General features: G+C 40.4%; 1 protein-coding gene across 4 annotated transcripts; it reads left to right on the plus strand.

The window, feature by feature from the left end:
- The first annotated feature begins 7,911 nt into the window (after positions 1 to 7,911).
- On the plus strand, positions 7,912 to 13,100 carry zgc:113184 (uncharacterized protein LOC553745 homolog). Of its 4 annotated transcripts, none has more exons than XM_046384146.1 (4): positions 7,912 to 7,973; positions 10,547 to 10,680; positions 10,767 to 11,083; positions 11,191 to 13,100. In XM_046384146.1, exons 2-4 carry the CDS (start codon positions 10,569 to 10,571, stop codon positions 11,365 to 11,367), a joined length of 606 nt encoding a protein of 201 aa, XP_046240102.1. In that variant the 5' UTR covers positions 7,912 to 7,973; positions 10,547 to 10,568; the 3' UTR covers positions 11,368 to 13,100. The 4 variants fall into 4 exon arrangements, with proteins under 4 accessions (XP_046240102.1, XP_046240100.1, XP_046240101.1 ...); XM_046384144.1 differs by lacking the exon at positions 7,912 to 7,973 and adding an exon at positions 7,980 to 8,131; XM_046384145.1 differs by lacking the exon at positions 7,912 to 7,973 and adding an exon at positions 7,987 to 8,215.
- The last annotated feature ends 1,465 nt before the right edge of the window (positions 13,101 to 14,565 follow it).

Consider the following 14,565-nt stretch of genomic DNA (forward strand, 5'->3'; position numbering starts at 1 on the left):
ATGCTCCCAACTTTGTGGCAACAGTTTGGTGAAGGCCCTTTTCTATTCCAGCATGACTGTGTCCCAGTGCACAAAGCAAAGTCCATTAAGACATGGTTAGACGAGTTTGGTGTGGAAGATCTTGACTGACCCACACAGAGCCCTGACCTCAACCCCATCGAACACCTCTGGGATGAACTGAAATGGAGATTGCGAGCCAGACCTTTTTGCTCAACATCAGTGTCTGACCTCCCAAATGCTCTACTGCATGAATGGGCAAAAATTCCCGCAGAAACACTCAAAAATCTTATGGAAAGCCTTTGCAGAAGAGTGGAAGCTGTTACAGCTGCAAAGAGTCTATGTATTTAGAAAGAGATGTCATCATAGTCCCTGTTGATGTAGTGTTCATCTGTCCAAGTACTTTTGTCTATATTGTTTATTTCCTATGAACAGTCTAGAAAATGTTTCCCTGTTAACTGTAGCAGTGGAGGAAACAAGCCCCTGGCTCAGCCCAAAATGAAGTGTGAAGATCGGTCTGGCTATGTGAGACAGCACTCGCTGTGCTGCAGCTTGTTTCATATTAATGATGTGATGAAAAGTGACCAAAAGTAGTCCTTCATCTCCTTTTCACTGAGACTGTGTTGTTTTGTCACACATGGCGTTAATGTTGGCAACATCCCTGAACAAATGGAATACAACACCACGCCGCTAGCAACCACAGCAGACTGCAGCACCGACTGCATTCAGCCACTCGACACCGGATCCTACTGTACACTACGTTCCGGTCACTGGGACTTTGATGTTGGCAGACAGAGTGGAAAAAACAGGACAAGGGGAGAAAAGAGGAGCAGGCAGCACGAAAGCTAGTTTGCACTGAGGTGTTCATTATGTTACAAAATGGCAAGCATGCTGGCCAATTCAGATGTAATGGGAACAGCAGAGGAGTACAGTTTCATAAGAGGCATTTCAATGAGTCCTCTCAGAAAGATCCGTTGGTCCAAACTAAATTAGCTTTGTTAATCCCTTTTGACTTTCAGTGTGACTTTTCATACTTTATGGTTATTCTTATGTGACCAAAGCCAAACTCAAAACACATTCCTCTGTCAAAACGTCTCATGTTTGAGCTTGACACCGTCTTTTTCCAAAAGTGGAAAGGTATCATCTGGTGCAGCCATTGGCCTCTTAACTTCTAACCTCTGCACTGATAGGCAACACTCTGCATTCAGGAACAAACTGTAGCCTTACACCCTGTACACATGAGACATCATGTTCTGACCAGGAATATGTGGCTCACTGGTCATGGTGGTTTGTTGCACAAATATGCTGAGCTCCAACTTTGCTTCTGCGCCTTCTCCTCCTATACATGAAAGGTTTATGGAGTATGTAACACAGTGACACGTTTGCTGTATCATTGCAGTGCATCAGGCTGTGCAGGATTTTTCTTGTCCGAACCTTTTCGTGATGATCGTATTTTCCTAACCCATGATTAGCATGAGTAATCATGTTACTTTATATTTCTGCTTCACTACAGTTGAGGAGTAAACCTTTTAATTCCATTGGGTTGCATTCATATTACAGCTGTATAGTTACTAGTTAATCTCAGAATAGCAATATAACCACAATATATAACACATAATGTGTGATTATAAATTTCAGTTGGCTTTTTAATCAGTTTCGTTTACTGACACAGCTGTTCGTCATATTCTCTTCTGTCTCTGTGTGCATTCCTACTTCTTTTTTGGTCTGCATGTGATGGCAGTGCTGGCAGCAGGCTAGTAGGCTGTTCTGTTTGCTTTCCACATGCTGTACCACATCGATGTGTTTTCATTCCGGGTGAGAATTTGTTGAATCCTTATCTGCTCATGGAGTTCAGCCTTTTTCACCAACCCGATTGTGTATCAAAGGCATTTGAAGGCTACTTTCTTGGTATGTTTAGTTACCAAAACAAAGAAATGCTGCACCAGAGAACACAAGAGTTGATATTAACATGTTGATAAGAACCCATCCCTGCACCTGCAGGCTGTTACAGTGACAATAAAACAAAAGCATCCCAAACTCAGTTGAAGCACGCAGAGAGTCTCCTCACAACAAAATGCCAACAGACATCACAAAGATTCTTTTGGGCCCCCCAAACCAAGTCGTTAAAGTGGTTTGCCCTCCATAATCGACTACAATGTCAAAACGATGCTTAAGACTGCAAACGTATCAGTAACAACACGAAGACACTGCAGCCATGCTTGCAGCTGTGAGGCTGACATCAGGTAAAATACACTAACACTGACTATACTAATACGTTGACAGTGACAATGCTACGCAGTGTTAGAGAAGCTATTTAGAGAGCATAACTTTGCAAGCTGCCAATTACATTACACTGGAAGTTGAACTACAGCAAATCCACTCTCGGGATAGATGTGGTTTGATTTGAAATAAAGCTATGCAAAAATAAGTTCAAAATACTTTATGAAGAAATGATCAGACTATCACAATGTACATATATGATACTCAATTATCTCAAAATGTAATATATAAAAAAAAATTACATGCCAGGAACCAAAATGACATTCTTTGTCTGAACAATGATTTCTAAGAACACCTGTCACAAAGGTGCGTCTGTGTGTGTGTGTGTGTGTGTGTATGCATACAAGTGCAGCTGATTGCTGCAGAGGATATTGTTCCAGCAGGAGGAAAGCTAATAGGTTTGTTTGTGAGGATGCTGCACCTGTCTGTTATTGACGGACTGAGCTGTAAATAACTTTGTAAAGCTGTTTAGTGTTCCCTTGGGGGGTTACTGTGGTTCTTTCTCCCCACCTTTTTACTTAAATGTGTTTTTTTTAAGCACACATGCCCTCACATAGGTATGAGATATGCAGATATTCATCTGACTTGTTTTCAAGAGCATATCAGCTCAATGCAGAATCCCTCACTGTGATTCAGAAAAACACAACAATTAAGGTGTCCAAGAGAAGTTGGCGTAACAATTCAATTCCTGTGATGACCACAGAGTTGCCCATATTTATCCAAACACAAATTCATTTGCACACATACTGTATATTTGTGGAACAGCACAAGAAGTATGTGTGGGTGCGTTGTTGAGTGTGGAAAACCCTCTGTGAGTGTATTTATAGCAGCCCATTGTTGAGCCCATAGAAACCTCTGTAATTGGATCTGGTCTCTCTCACTAACAAAGTCCGCTGATAAACGAGTTGGCACACGTCATTGCTCATGCCATCCTTGTGATAACTGTATGCCCCACATCACGGTCTAAAGCTTTCATAAGCTGATGGTGAGCCGGTTGAATTAACATTCTAGAGTTTAAGAAAGGCAGGGATGGTGGAAGCCTGCTTGCTCTGTGGACCTTTGAGGGTTGTCTTCGTCGTGTCCTTGGGTACGACAGACTTTACAGAGTGGCCACAGTTCTGCACTTGAAAGACGGAGGTCATGCTTGAACGATGACTTCCAGTGATGAATGATGAATGTCGCTTCTGCAAACATGTTGGATATGAAATTGATATATAGATAAGGACAATGGATGCAAACAGATTAGTGACTGTTTTAGATTACAGATTTTATAATTCAATGCCTCTCTGGTAATGAGATGCAGTGGAGAAGCACAGTAAGCATTAAAAAAGACACTTTGTGTGTGTGTGTTTTTTGTGTGTGTGTGTGTGTGTGACTCTCACTATGCTGGAAACTTCTCTCTGCTCAGCCGGAGAATATGAGAACGTTACAATTATAAAACAAGATTGACAGGATGGATAGTGTTGCACTGGCAGATGACAGTTCCTGGCTGCATGCCTGGAAGTTATTCACAGCACCACCGCACACACACAAACACACTTGAGAGAGCCCCAACACAGGGATCAAGTGCAAAGGGATGGCGCTGGGGGTGGTGGAGGGTCAGGGCGTGGTGTGTATTTGTGTGCGGGTGGGTATGTGTGTGAGTTGGTCGTGAGGAGGGGTTCAAGGTTAAAGCAAACACTTGGTTCAGACCAGCAAACATCTTAGCACAGGCAGGTGGTACAGTACACAGCACAACGCATATATAAATAACTGCATCAATTAACAGCTCACACTCTGACTGCTGAAGATGGATGCAGATTAATCCTCTATAACTGCGATGTGTGTTGCAAATCTATTACTATTTATTATAATGACAAGTAATGTTTATTGAACAGTTTTGGCCAGTTCACATTAAGGGCTGTGGAAGCGATCACACATGTCCTTGGATACATGAGGAGCTGTTAAAAATAGGAATTAACATGCACACTCAACACAGGGCAAATGCAGAGCATGTGAGTCATTTACGTTTGCTGAATATTTTGAACAGTATATTTCTCGGTGCCTAATAATATCGTCAATTTATGTACCTTTTGTTTGGGGCTGCCTTATTCTCGCCATCATCGTCCTGTTGTGTAATTTGACTTTTGTTTTTTAAATTAAATCATGTCATTTCCTGTTTATGAATCATTTCCTGTCTTGACTGGCAGCTAAGCAAAGCAGCAGATTAGACTGGCATGAGGACCGGCACAAGGCGGGAAGCAACTGGCTCAGTTTGAAGTTTAGAAAGACCTGCAGCACCTTTGTATGTTCGTGCTGCAGATCACACTGGATCTGTCGGTGCTGCACTTAGAAGGAACTGCTCTTTTCTGTGATGGATAAATTACAATAAAAACTAACTCTTCCAATTCTTCTACCCGTACCCCTGATACTGCAAATGTTTACAGTTAAAATCAAATCTGACCTGGCGTTACAGTGTACTACAACAAGATGCATGAAAGAAATTTTTTAAAATCTGGTCCCTATGTTTACACGTGTCTGAAAACATTATAGAAAGCATACTTAATGTTTAATACTTAGACAGACCTTAAAATCCTTTTTGTTCAACCAGAAATGCAAGTCTCACTCAGGAAGAATACTCACTCTGTAATCTCACAAGAGGTAAGCTGTTGCAGACAGTCCACAGTGGAAATGTGCGTCACATCTGTAGAGAGAAGTTTAGGGAACTGCCAGCAAGAGTGTACTCCCAGTATTCATGAATGACTATTTAGCTGATTTCAACAATCTAGATGAGGAAACAACTGCAACAACTCACCTCATGAGATTTCTTTGACATCTGTTTTTTTTTTTTAAAGAAGATTTTTGGGGCATTTCTACTTTATCTGATATGGAGAGAGTGACAGGAAAGACTGGGGAGAGACAAAGCATGACGTAAGAAACAGGGCTCTGGGATCTGGGCTGGACTTGAACCTGAGCCACAGTGGTGAGGACTCAGCCTTACTAGTACGTGCTAGTACTAGTAAGGTTAAGTAGTATGTCTACCTAACCTGCCAGGGCACATTAGCAGCTGTGTCTATCAGCAAAAGATAAGCCAACGACATAAATTAATCCTGCTGGAGGAGAAACGACTTAACATAGACATGACTCCCCAAGTATCAGAGAGATGAAGGCTGCCCAGCCCTCACACGGTTACATAACCAGTCTGAAGTAGAGGGATCTGGCACCTGTCTAAGATCACAAGGTGCTGGGTATGAACTCAGCTGTCAGAGGCTGACAATGAGGGCAAAACCTGCTGCTCCTCCTCAGAGAATGGATGACATGGAAGTCAGTCTGCCACCCACAAGACTCTTCTGTCTTAAAGTCGGTCTATTTTTAAATCAACATCAGCCACAGTTGACACATGATGGAACACACACACACACACACACCCACACACACATTGTGACTACTCCCTGAGGAAACAGGACCAAACATGACTGAACATTTTCATGGAGAGCTCTGTTCACTGTGGCTCCTGTCCAACACACGTGTGCCCCCACTGGTTAAACAGTGTCTGTGATCAAACGCTGATGACTTTACATTTCTTACCAGTTCGACCAGTGTGGCTCTACTAAGGACACCATGTCACTCTGCCAATCGGTCGGTCGGTCCATACTTTCGGTCCAGACTGAAATAACTAGGATGAATTATAATGGCTTCAACAATCCCTAAATATTTCATCTTAGGCCACCATGAGGTCAGAGCTTTCGTTTGCCTGACTAATCAGGTCTAACACAGTCATATCTATGACTCTCCCATCAGCTTTGGCAATGCAGGTTTTTTTTTTTTTAAAAGAGTTTACTGAATGTTAGCATGCTAACATACCAACCTACGCTGATCATGGTAAATATTATAACATTATACCTGCTAAACATCAGCATGTGAACATTGTCACTGTGAACATGGTTTGAGCTTACAGAGATGCTAACCTACTTTTAGTGTCTTTCAACAACTAACTCTGTGAAGGGGGTCGCGGATAAGGACCCAACGAAGTATTATCGCCCAACTTGGCAGTTATTTGTATTACATTGATCAGGTGGACAGAAACACAATTCTAAATCAATGCTAATGTTGCTCTCTCTCTCCTGGATGTGTAAATAGGCAACTTTTGGCTAACACTCACCTTTATAAGGTGATAGCTTGCTGCACTGCCCCCCAGTGACCAAAAACTTAATTATTGCAGGCTAACTAGCCAAACTTTAAAGCTGGGGTTATTGAAGTTGGAGACAGGAGTAGCTTCCAACTTTAAAAATCCCAGCTCCTTCCTTCTGGACTCGCTCTAAAGCCACTTTTCTGAAATGCATGAAGGCACATGGCCTGATTACGCTGACAGCCTGTACTTCCAGCTGGATCATACATGTGAGCACGTTCAGAGAGCTCAGACCTTTTTTCAATGATTCAAGGATTCAAGGAACTTTATTGTCATACCAGCTCACATTCACATGTTTATGGTACGAAATTAGGACTCAGGTCCCAGGAGCAATAAGTAGAATATAAAAATATAAAAGTACGAGGTAAAAAGTTGAATAAAATAGAATATAAAAAGTAAACATTTAAATAAGCTAAACCTTTAAATAAAGAAGCTGGTTTTAGCATATAGCAGCATAAATGTGCATGTGCAAGTGAGGGTATGAGGTAATCTAATAAATACTAAAATGAACATCTTTGCTAAATGAAGTTCAAGAGAAAGTTCAGTGCGTAAGATTATACCTTTTATATCTCATATCATTCAGTCAGTTGCTCCTGTCACAGAAGCTCACTCATAGTTTCCTGCTGTCATTGTTTTGGGCTGTCCAACTAATGGGTTGCCACCTAACCTCATGTGCACGTCTTTGGGACTGTGGGAGGAAGCCAGAGTACCCAGAGAAAACCCACACAAGCACAGGGAGAACACTCAAACTCCACACAGAAGGGCCCAGACTGGGATTCGAACCTGAAACCCAACAGTGCTAACCGCTGCACCACCATGCCACCATGTGGGAAACTCAACATCTTTAAATTAATGCAATATTTTGGCCTATATTACTGTCAATTGTTGCAACTGCCAGTCAAATTTCTCTCAAGAGTTCAATAAAACCCAGGCTGTACCAACTGGGTGCCACAAACAGACAAAAAAAGTGAGGAAATAAGTCGGCACATTTCCCAGATTTTTTATTCTGGCGCTGTGGAGAAGACTTGGAAACAGGATGCAGACCACCATGAGAGGAAATAACATTTACAGAAAACGTAACAATTAATATTAAATAAAATATGCAAAAATCCAAATTATTTAACTATTGTTTTCTAAAGTGTATAGGGTTCAGTTAGCGAGACTCGTGACCTCAGTGTTTTTAATCTCACAACACAACAAGAGCTGAATTGATAATGAGATCTCTGTCTTTGGTTATTATGTTTTCCTTTCTCAGTCTGTCCTCATGGTTCCTGCCCAATGTCATATTTTCATGAGACCACCACCTCTCAACGTGAGCGACTCGCAGAACAACACGTTCACTCGTAAATTTGTGTCTTTTATTTTGAAGGCAGCCTCTGGCAGGTGTGTCCTGTGTTGACGCAGGTGAGCTTTTGATTTAGGTTTGGACAGTGACGTTGTAGTAAAATGAGAATCCAGTTTGGCCGACCCATCATCATCATCATCATCAGCTGCGTCTGCACTTCCTGCTGGCGCTGAAACGATCATTGTAAGCGCAAGAAAACTTAATTTTCTAAATATGCTTCCACATGGGAAAACTAACTCTCCTCGCTTGATTTAAGTCTCCTATCTGGAAAAGACACAGAAAAGAAAACGAAGTTCGGTTGGAGTTCCGCGTTTTTCCGTGAATTTATGAAATCGAGTTGAGTAAGTCAAGCGAGTCTCCACGTTACAGAGAAAATTACACAACTGTTGTTCATGTGAGGTCAGACTGAGGCTTGAAAGCGGACAGTAAGTTACTCAACGTGTGATGAATCACACTGGAACACATGACATATATGTGGCCAGGGCAAGAGCAAAAGATTGAACCTACCAAAGTGCTGCGCTTAAGCATGATGAAGCTACAGTATAACAAAATATGCTGCATTGGCAATGATCAAACAACCCATAACTACCATTAAAATGAGCCAACAGTGAAATGCTGCTTACACACTCATGTGTCAGTAATAATAAATTCATGTTATACAATTATGTATTATAATACTGCTATAATGCATAAACAGATAACATTTACTGGGATCATTCTGGTAAAGTGAGTACTTTTACTTTTGAATTTGGCTCCTAATACAGGACTGTGGTACTCCTACTTTTATTTTACATTATTGCTTATAATGAATTTGGTATACATTTTTTGTGTTTTATAAAATCCATTTTAAAACTTAAAACTTTTAATATTTCTCTCTACCTGGTGAAGAAAACCCTACGAGTAGCATATTGTGATTGCGAAGTCATTGACAGTCCAATTATTTTAACATCATGTTTTGTCCTACATTTTTGTCCTACATTAAATAGAGCCTGACCCTTTGTCATTTGTGTAAATGCTATTATATAAGCACTCTGCCGACTCTCATGTTTCGCTGAGTGATGGTTGAAGTTCCTTTTTGTGCAAAACAAGTTTCACTTCCCTGTTTTCAAAAGCTACTTCCTTATGCTTAACATTTTCCATCGCAGCAAATTTGTTTTTACATGAGTAGAGCACAGTTTCCATTAGCTAAAACAGACTCATCATACACTCGCTGTGGGTGGTAAGGCCTCATCTGAGGAATGGATTTCACCATCACAAATTTGTTGTTGTGGTGCAAAGTGAATGGGATTTGAGCCTGGATTTACATACTGAGGCAGTGTCTAATTCCTTGACAAGGAAGCTTGTGTGAGCTAGCAGAGGCTCAACAGGAGAATACCGTGAACCCAGCCGTAAGAAATGACAAGGCCTCATTAATTATTGGAGCAGCGACACATGAGCTTTTAAGGGGTAAGACTATAAAATCAGTTTTCACAGAGCCAGAAAAAGAAAAAGAAGACAGTAGTGGCAGTAGTGGTTTTAAAGGCCTTTTGAAAAGTTTGATATATCTTGGTTGCATATTTCAAAAGACCAAGGTCAGCGATAAAGCTCTGTCCATAGCTGTGTCCGGAAAATGTAACTTGCCTCGGGTATTATTGAAAAAAAAAAACATGATTAAACTGCACAAAATGACTTTGATGCACCTAATGTTCTCAATATGCAGGAACAGTCTTGACATTGAGATTAAATGTCCATGTAATTTATGAGTTTATGGGATAAATAAATAAAACATAAGCATTGTGGGTAGTTTACAGTTGATTCCAGTATTCAGTAGTCCAGTAGTCAAAATGTTTGAATTTATGGCCAACAACTGCTACAGCTAACTGAATAAATCAAATTAAATGTGAACAGGGGCGTTTCTAAGAATTGACAAGGATAGACCAGACCGTGTGGCGCTGTGTCCGTGTGTGTGAAGTTAGTTTTCGGTGGTCCCTGCTGTTCTACCAGGCACGTTACTGCCTGAGTTTAAGTTTACTGCATTGTGTGTCTACAGCAAACATTACATTTCATTTTAAGTAATGTTAAGACAACTTTTCTGGACAAAACAAACTTATGCAAGGCTTATGTTGAACAATATACCGCTACTAGAAAGATATACTCTACTGTTAAAAATGATACCATACCCCATTTTATTCGTATCAGTTTGAGTGTTTTGAGAGACTGGGCTGTATTATCGGTTGCGTCGATGTGTGACAGAGTTGGGCATTGGGCAGCGCTCCAGTCCCTGCAGGTATAATGGCCATGTCCACTGTATTCTCTCGTGCATATTTAACTTTTCATGGTGACCAAAGGAGAGGCATGGCTATGTTTTGCTGACTGTCTATGACTTATTGTCAAAGCAGATGCTCAAAGCAAAATATTTCATTAGCTCACAGGTACAGCAAAGCCCTTATGTAAAAGATGTTTTAAACCCACACAGACCAAGGAAACTAACCCGTCCAACTTGACAAAGCATCTCACTGAAGGACATCCAGAGAGTGACAGTTTAGCTAACATGATAGCAAATGTAATTACATGTGCTAAAAAAAACAGGTTAAAATGAAATGAGTGTGATTCATTTTGTGACAAGAAAACTTTTCTCTTTTTTTTCACCATTGGAGGGGGATGATATGTGATTAACATGGCTTTGGCTTTTTGGCTGCAGCAAACTTCTCTATGCAGATGCAAGTCAGATAGATAAGTGCACTGTGTAGTTCTTTGTCATTTCCTCTGTTTACTAGGAAATATCCATGCGCTGGTGAGATGGAGGAAGCCTACAATGAACTGTACCAGCAGTTTCTTCGCCTGAGGTCACTTTGCCTGAGACAGGCAGCTCTGTTACATCAACTCACAACAGCTCTGCAGAAACAGCAAGGTTCATTTAAAATCTGTGGTAACTGCAATGCTCCTAAACATGTGTCGCCCATGATTCACTTAACATATCTAAATCTCTGTCTGCAGGTGTCACTGTTTCTAATGGAGGGTCCAGTGATATGATGTCTATCCCTGTGCAGTGTACCCAAGAAATCCCTGCTTATCTCCATGAAAACCCTCATTCACTGCCAGCCGCAGCCTATGACATGACTTTCTCTGATCTCCTCACTGAAGATATGTCTAAGCTCCATGTGTGTGCGCCTCGTCAGAGAAAAGAAAATCTGCAGTTGGCCCCAAATGTTGCACCCCTGATAAGCCCGGACTCCTCAAAGTGCCCAGGAGCTTCAGCAAATCTGATGCGAGAAGATCACTTTAGGGGAGACGGGACTCTGCAGATGGGGAATGTAGGTGCCTTTACTGCACAGAAATCCTGCCCATGGGCAGGGGTTCTACAAGTTGTTCTTGGATTCTCCTTAAAAGCTCCATGTCTTATCCTCTCTATTTGTGTCAGGTGGCTGTGACAAACCCTCCCTCCCTGAACAGTGACTTCTCGAGTCAGTCTGGTGGGTTGCTGATGTCAGATGTGGCGCCACAGTCTGATGTTTGTGACTTCTGCCAAGCAGTTTTCCCTGGAGACACAACTACCAGAGGAGAGTTTCTTCGACACCTTTATACGCATGTCACTTAGTCTGCACTCATCTTTTCCTCCTGATATAAGAGTTAAGATATATGATATGCTGTGATAGAGAAGGTATAACTCATTTATACCTGATCTTTGGAAAAAGCATTGAGGTACACCTGTTCTTCATATGGTGAGCTGTCTGACTATGGATCACCTGTGTAGATTCTGGCATCATTGACGTGTAAAATGAATAGACTTGCTGCGCTTTGTATGCAAAATATACTGTATTTTAAAGGCTCAGTTGAGACCAGTTACATCCACAGGATCAGTATCTAGCCACGGTTTTATTTGTGCAAGTTCTGAATAACGTATATATATCTAATGTTATATATCTTTGGCTGCACCTAATGACTATTTTCTCATTGAGTAATCTAACGATTCTTTCTTGGGTTAGTCAATTAATCTAAAGACTGTTTTACCAGTTAGTTTAAATCTTATTAATTACTTTTCTCAAAATAAATATGAGAAGTGCACTTTCACATGTATTTTTGCAGAAAATATAAAATGGTCAAAATGTAACTGTGTTAGGCGATGGATAGTGTAGTGTTACGTTACCATATTGCCAGTGGTGTTACAAGTTACTTTTAACATGGGGGTGATGAATAAGCATTTAGAAAATGTGGTGGCTTTGGAGAGAGCAATATATTATATGCTCAAACTGATATTGATTCTTGTAGGTGGGCCTCCTTTTAGGTAGCTAAAAAAGCCAACATCTTCCTGCAGCCATGGTCCTCAGCACTTCATTTACTGCATCGTTTCCTATGCCAGTACTTCTGTTGCTTCTCCAAACTGGTCTCTGTCTCACTCTGAATCAATCCACAGTCCTCCCTGTTTTTATAGGGACTATTTCTTCTCCAGAACGTTAATGTTAAGCCACCCCAATCCAGACTAGAGCAAATTACATCAAAACTAAACTGTACTGTGCTGCACCTTAACTGCATGGCCAGAGTATTCTTCTTTGAGCAAACTGGCTCACCTACTTCATTTAACTGGTCCGGCTTATTCTGGTGCATCCCACAGATTCTCGATCGTGTCGGGATATGGGGAGTCTGCAGGCTGTTGTTGGGGTTGTGGCTCCCAGCAGATCATTGCTTTGTAAACAGATGATTAATGTGATTCACTTATTCATGTTATTCACACGTTGTGGTTGATCTGCGCTTTAGTTTTAGTTTCTACTTGCAAGAAGAAGTTATAATTCATTCGCCATTTAAAGGCATTGCTACTTCAGGTACACTGACCATGATCCTCCTCAGATGCTTTAAAGGTCCAGTGTGTGAATATAATATTCAGAATTATGTTTTCATCAAATCACCTGAAACCAACTTAAATAAAAACTAATAGATTAACTTTTTTATGTTTAAGCAAATACTGGCCAGTGATACCAGTTATGGACAGTGAAACGCGGTGTTGTGTTTATGATCTAAAGTGACTGTATGAAAAGATAATTATAAAGATAATTGTTAACACTGAAATACATAGCTTTCAACATGCAGTCACCCTCTATCTAGAGGTAGCAGAGCATCTGATGCCATGTTTGTTCATCATCAGTACATCATCAAGTAGTTAATGGCTGAAAGGGGTTCATGGGTGCTGACAAGTGAATATTTATGTAACTGTAAGTTTTGTTTGCCTTGGTGTTAGATGCAGATCTTAATGGCTCTTTGTATAAGGGAAATCTTCACTAGAGACAGAAATACATATATTATTATATTTGTAAAATAAAAAGATTCTGACCATGACATGAGTTTTGGCTGATCCCTACATTTCACTATGAGCCAAATTACTTAGCAAGTTTTCTTTATTTATTTTAATCACATGTGGATGCTCTTAGCTTTGTGAAATATCTTATGAAACATAAGACATGAACCAAAAGTACAACAACCTCAGCTGCTTGCGCATTTGAATGCTCATTTGGGTGATCCTAAAATAACATTTCAAAGATATGAAGACATTTAGGCTTCTTAATTTCATTAATGGTCATCCTTCTTCTTTTTAAATGTTTACAACTGAGCTTTAAACTAATCAGATGTCTGCTGCTCAGCTCTGTGTTACTCAGGAAAGAGTGTGGGCTAAGAATAGACTCATTTAACTCCCTAATTAGTGGTGCTGACAGCCCATTTACGGTCGGCTCCCTTCATCCGTGGCTTTCATAATCGCAGTAAAGGAAACCAATTTGGATATAATTGCTTCTATACAGCCAACTAAGTAAATAAACAGTTACAGCACCTTTCAACAGCAGGTACGTCCCACAGTGATTCACAGAAGAGATGAAGAAATAAAGCCTCCGGCATACATCAAGACATAAAACATGTAAAGTAGAAAGAGAAAAATGACACAAAAGCAAGTATACATAAAGAAATGGGGGGAAGGTGAGGAATAAATGTTTGATTTGATGTCACTAATTACATTATAAAAGAAAGAAATTAATTTATTGCATACCTCGCTTAGTGTCAAATAAAATTTCGTGTTTGTGCGGACTGTTCGACACAGGATTAGAGAATGTAGCTCTGGCATCCTTTACCACAACACTGAAAGTCATTAGTAAACAGAAGTGTAATTAGGCGGATTTGCGCCAAGAGTTTTACTCTCTGACAATCTCACTTAAATAAAAATATCTGAGCAGGTCTCTTTGGAGCTGGTCCAGTGGTCCAATTATTTGAGGTAAATACTAAGAATCAAGATAGCACATTGATGTACAGTAATTACTGCTGAGGCTGGTGGGAATGTCATTAACTTTGCGAATATTTGGTCATAAGCCAAAATACTTGATAAACAGAAAGCTTGACTTGGGTTTATATGTCAAATTTTTAAATAATCCCCAAGAAGCAATGAATATGTGTACGAAATTTCATTGCTATTAAATCTATGGTTGAAGATATTTCAAGAAAATGCAAAAAATGTCAATTTCATTGTGGTGCTAGAGTCAAAATCAGCAGAATTCATCCTCTGGGCACCACAGATGTCTGTAAAACAAATTTAATGTCAATCTACTGAACAATTTTTGGAATATTTCTGTCTGCACCAAGATGGTGAAACAACAGCCTGATCAAGAGGCACTGCCATCCCTCTTAATAGCAATGCTTAGCGATGTTTGAACAGATTGTATCGTTACTGCGCTACATAGTGTGACCACAGCGAAATAATCTACCAATCATTTGGAGGTTTTGATTTTCTCGAGGCTGTCTGAGGCTTGGATCATGTGTC

Source organism: Scatophagus argus, chromosome 3, assembly GCF_020382885.2.
Source record: "Scatophagus argus isolate fScaArg1 chromosome 3, fScaArg1.pri, whole genome shotgun sequence".
Classification (NCBI taxonomy): domain Eukaryota; kingdom Metazoa; phylum Chordata; class Actinopteri; family Scatophagidae; genus Scatophagus; species Scatophagus argus.

What these genes read in the sequence shown, in the direction of transcription:
- zgc:113184 (XM_046384146.1), top strand. Translation starts at nt 10,569, where the DNA reads ATGGAGGAAGCCTACAATGAACTGTACCAGCAGTTTCTTCGCCTGAGG. An exon ending in AGCTCTGCAGAAACAGCAAG is followed by an intron (nt 10,681 to 10,766) that starts GTTCATTTAAAA and finishes CTCTGTCTGCAG; the next exon opens with GTGTCACTGTTTCTAATGGA. An exon ending in GGACTCTGCAGATGGGGAAT is followed by an intron (nt 11,084 to 11,190) that starts GTAGGTGCCTTT and finishes TATTTGTGTCAG; the next exon opens with GTGGCTGTGACAAACCCTCC.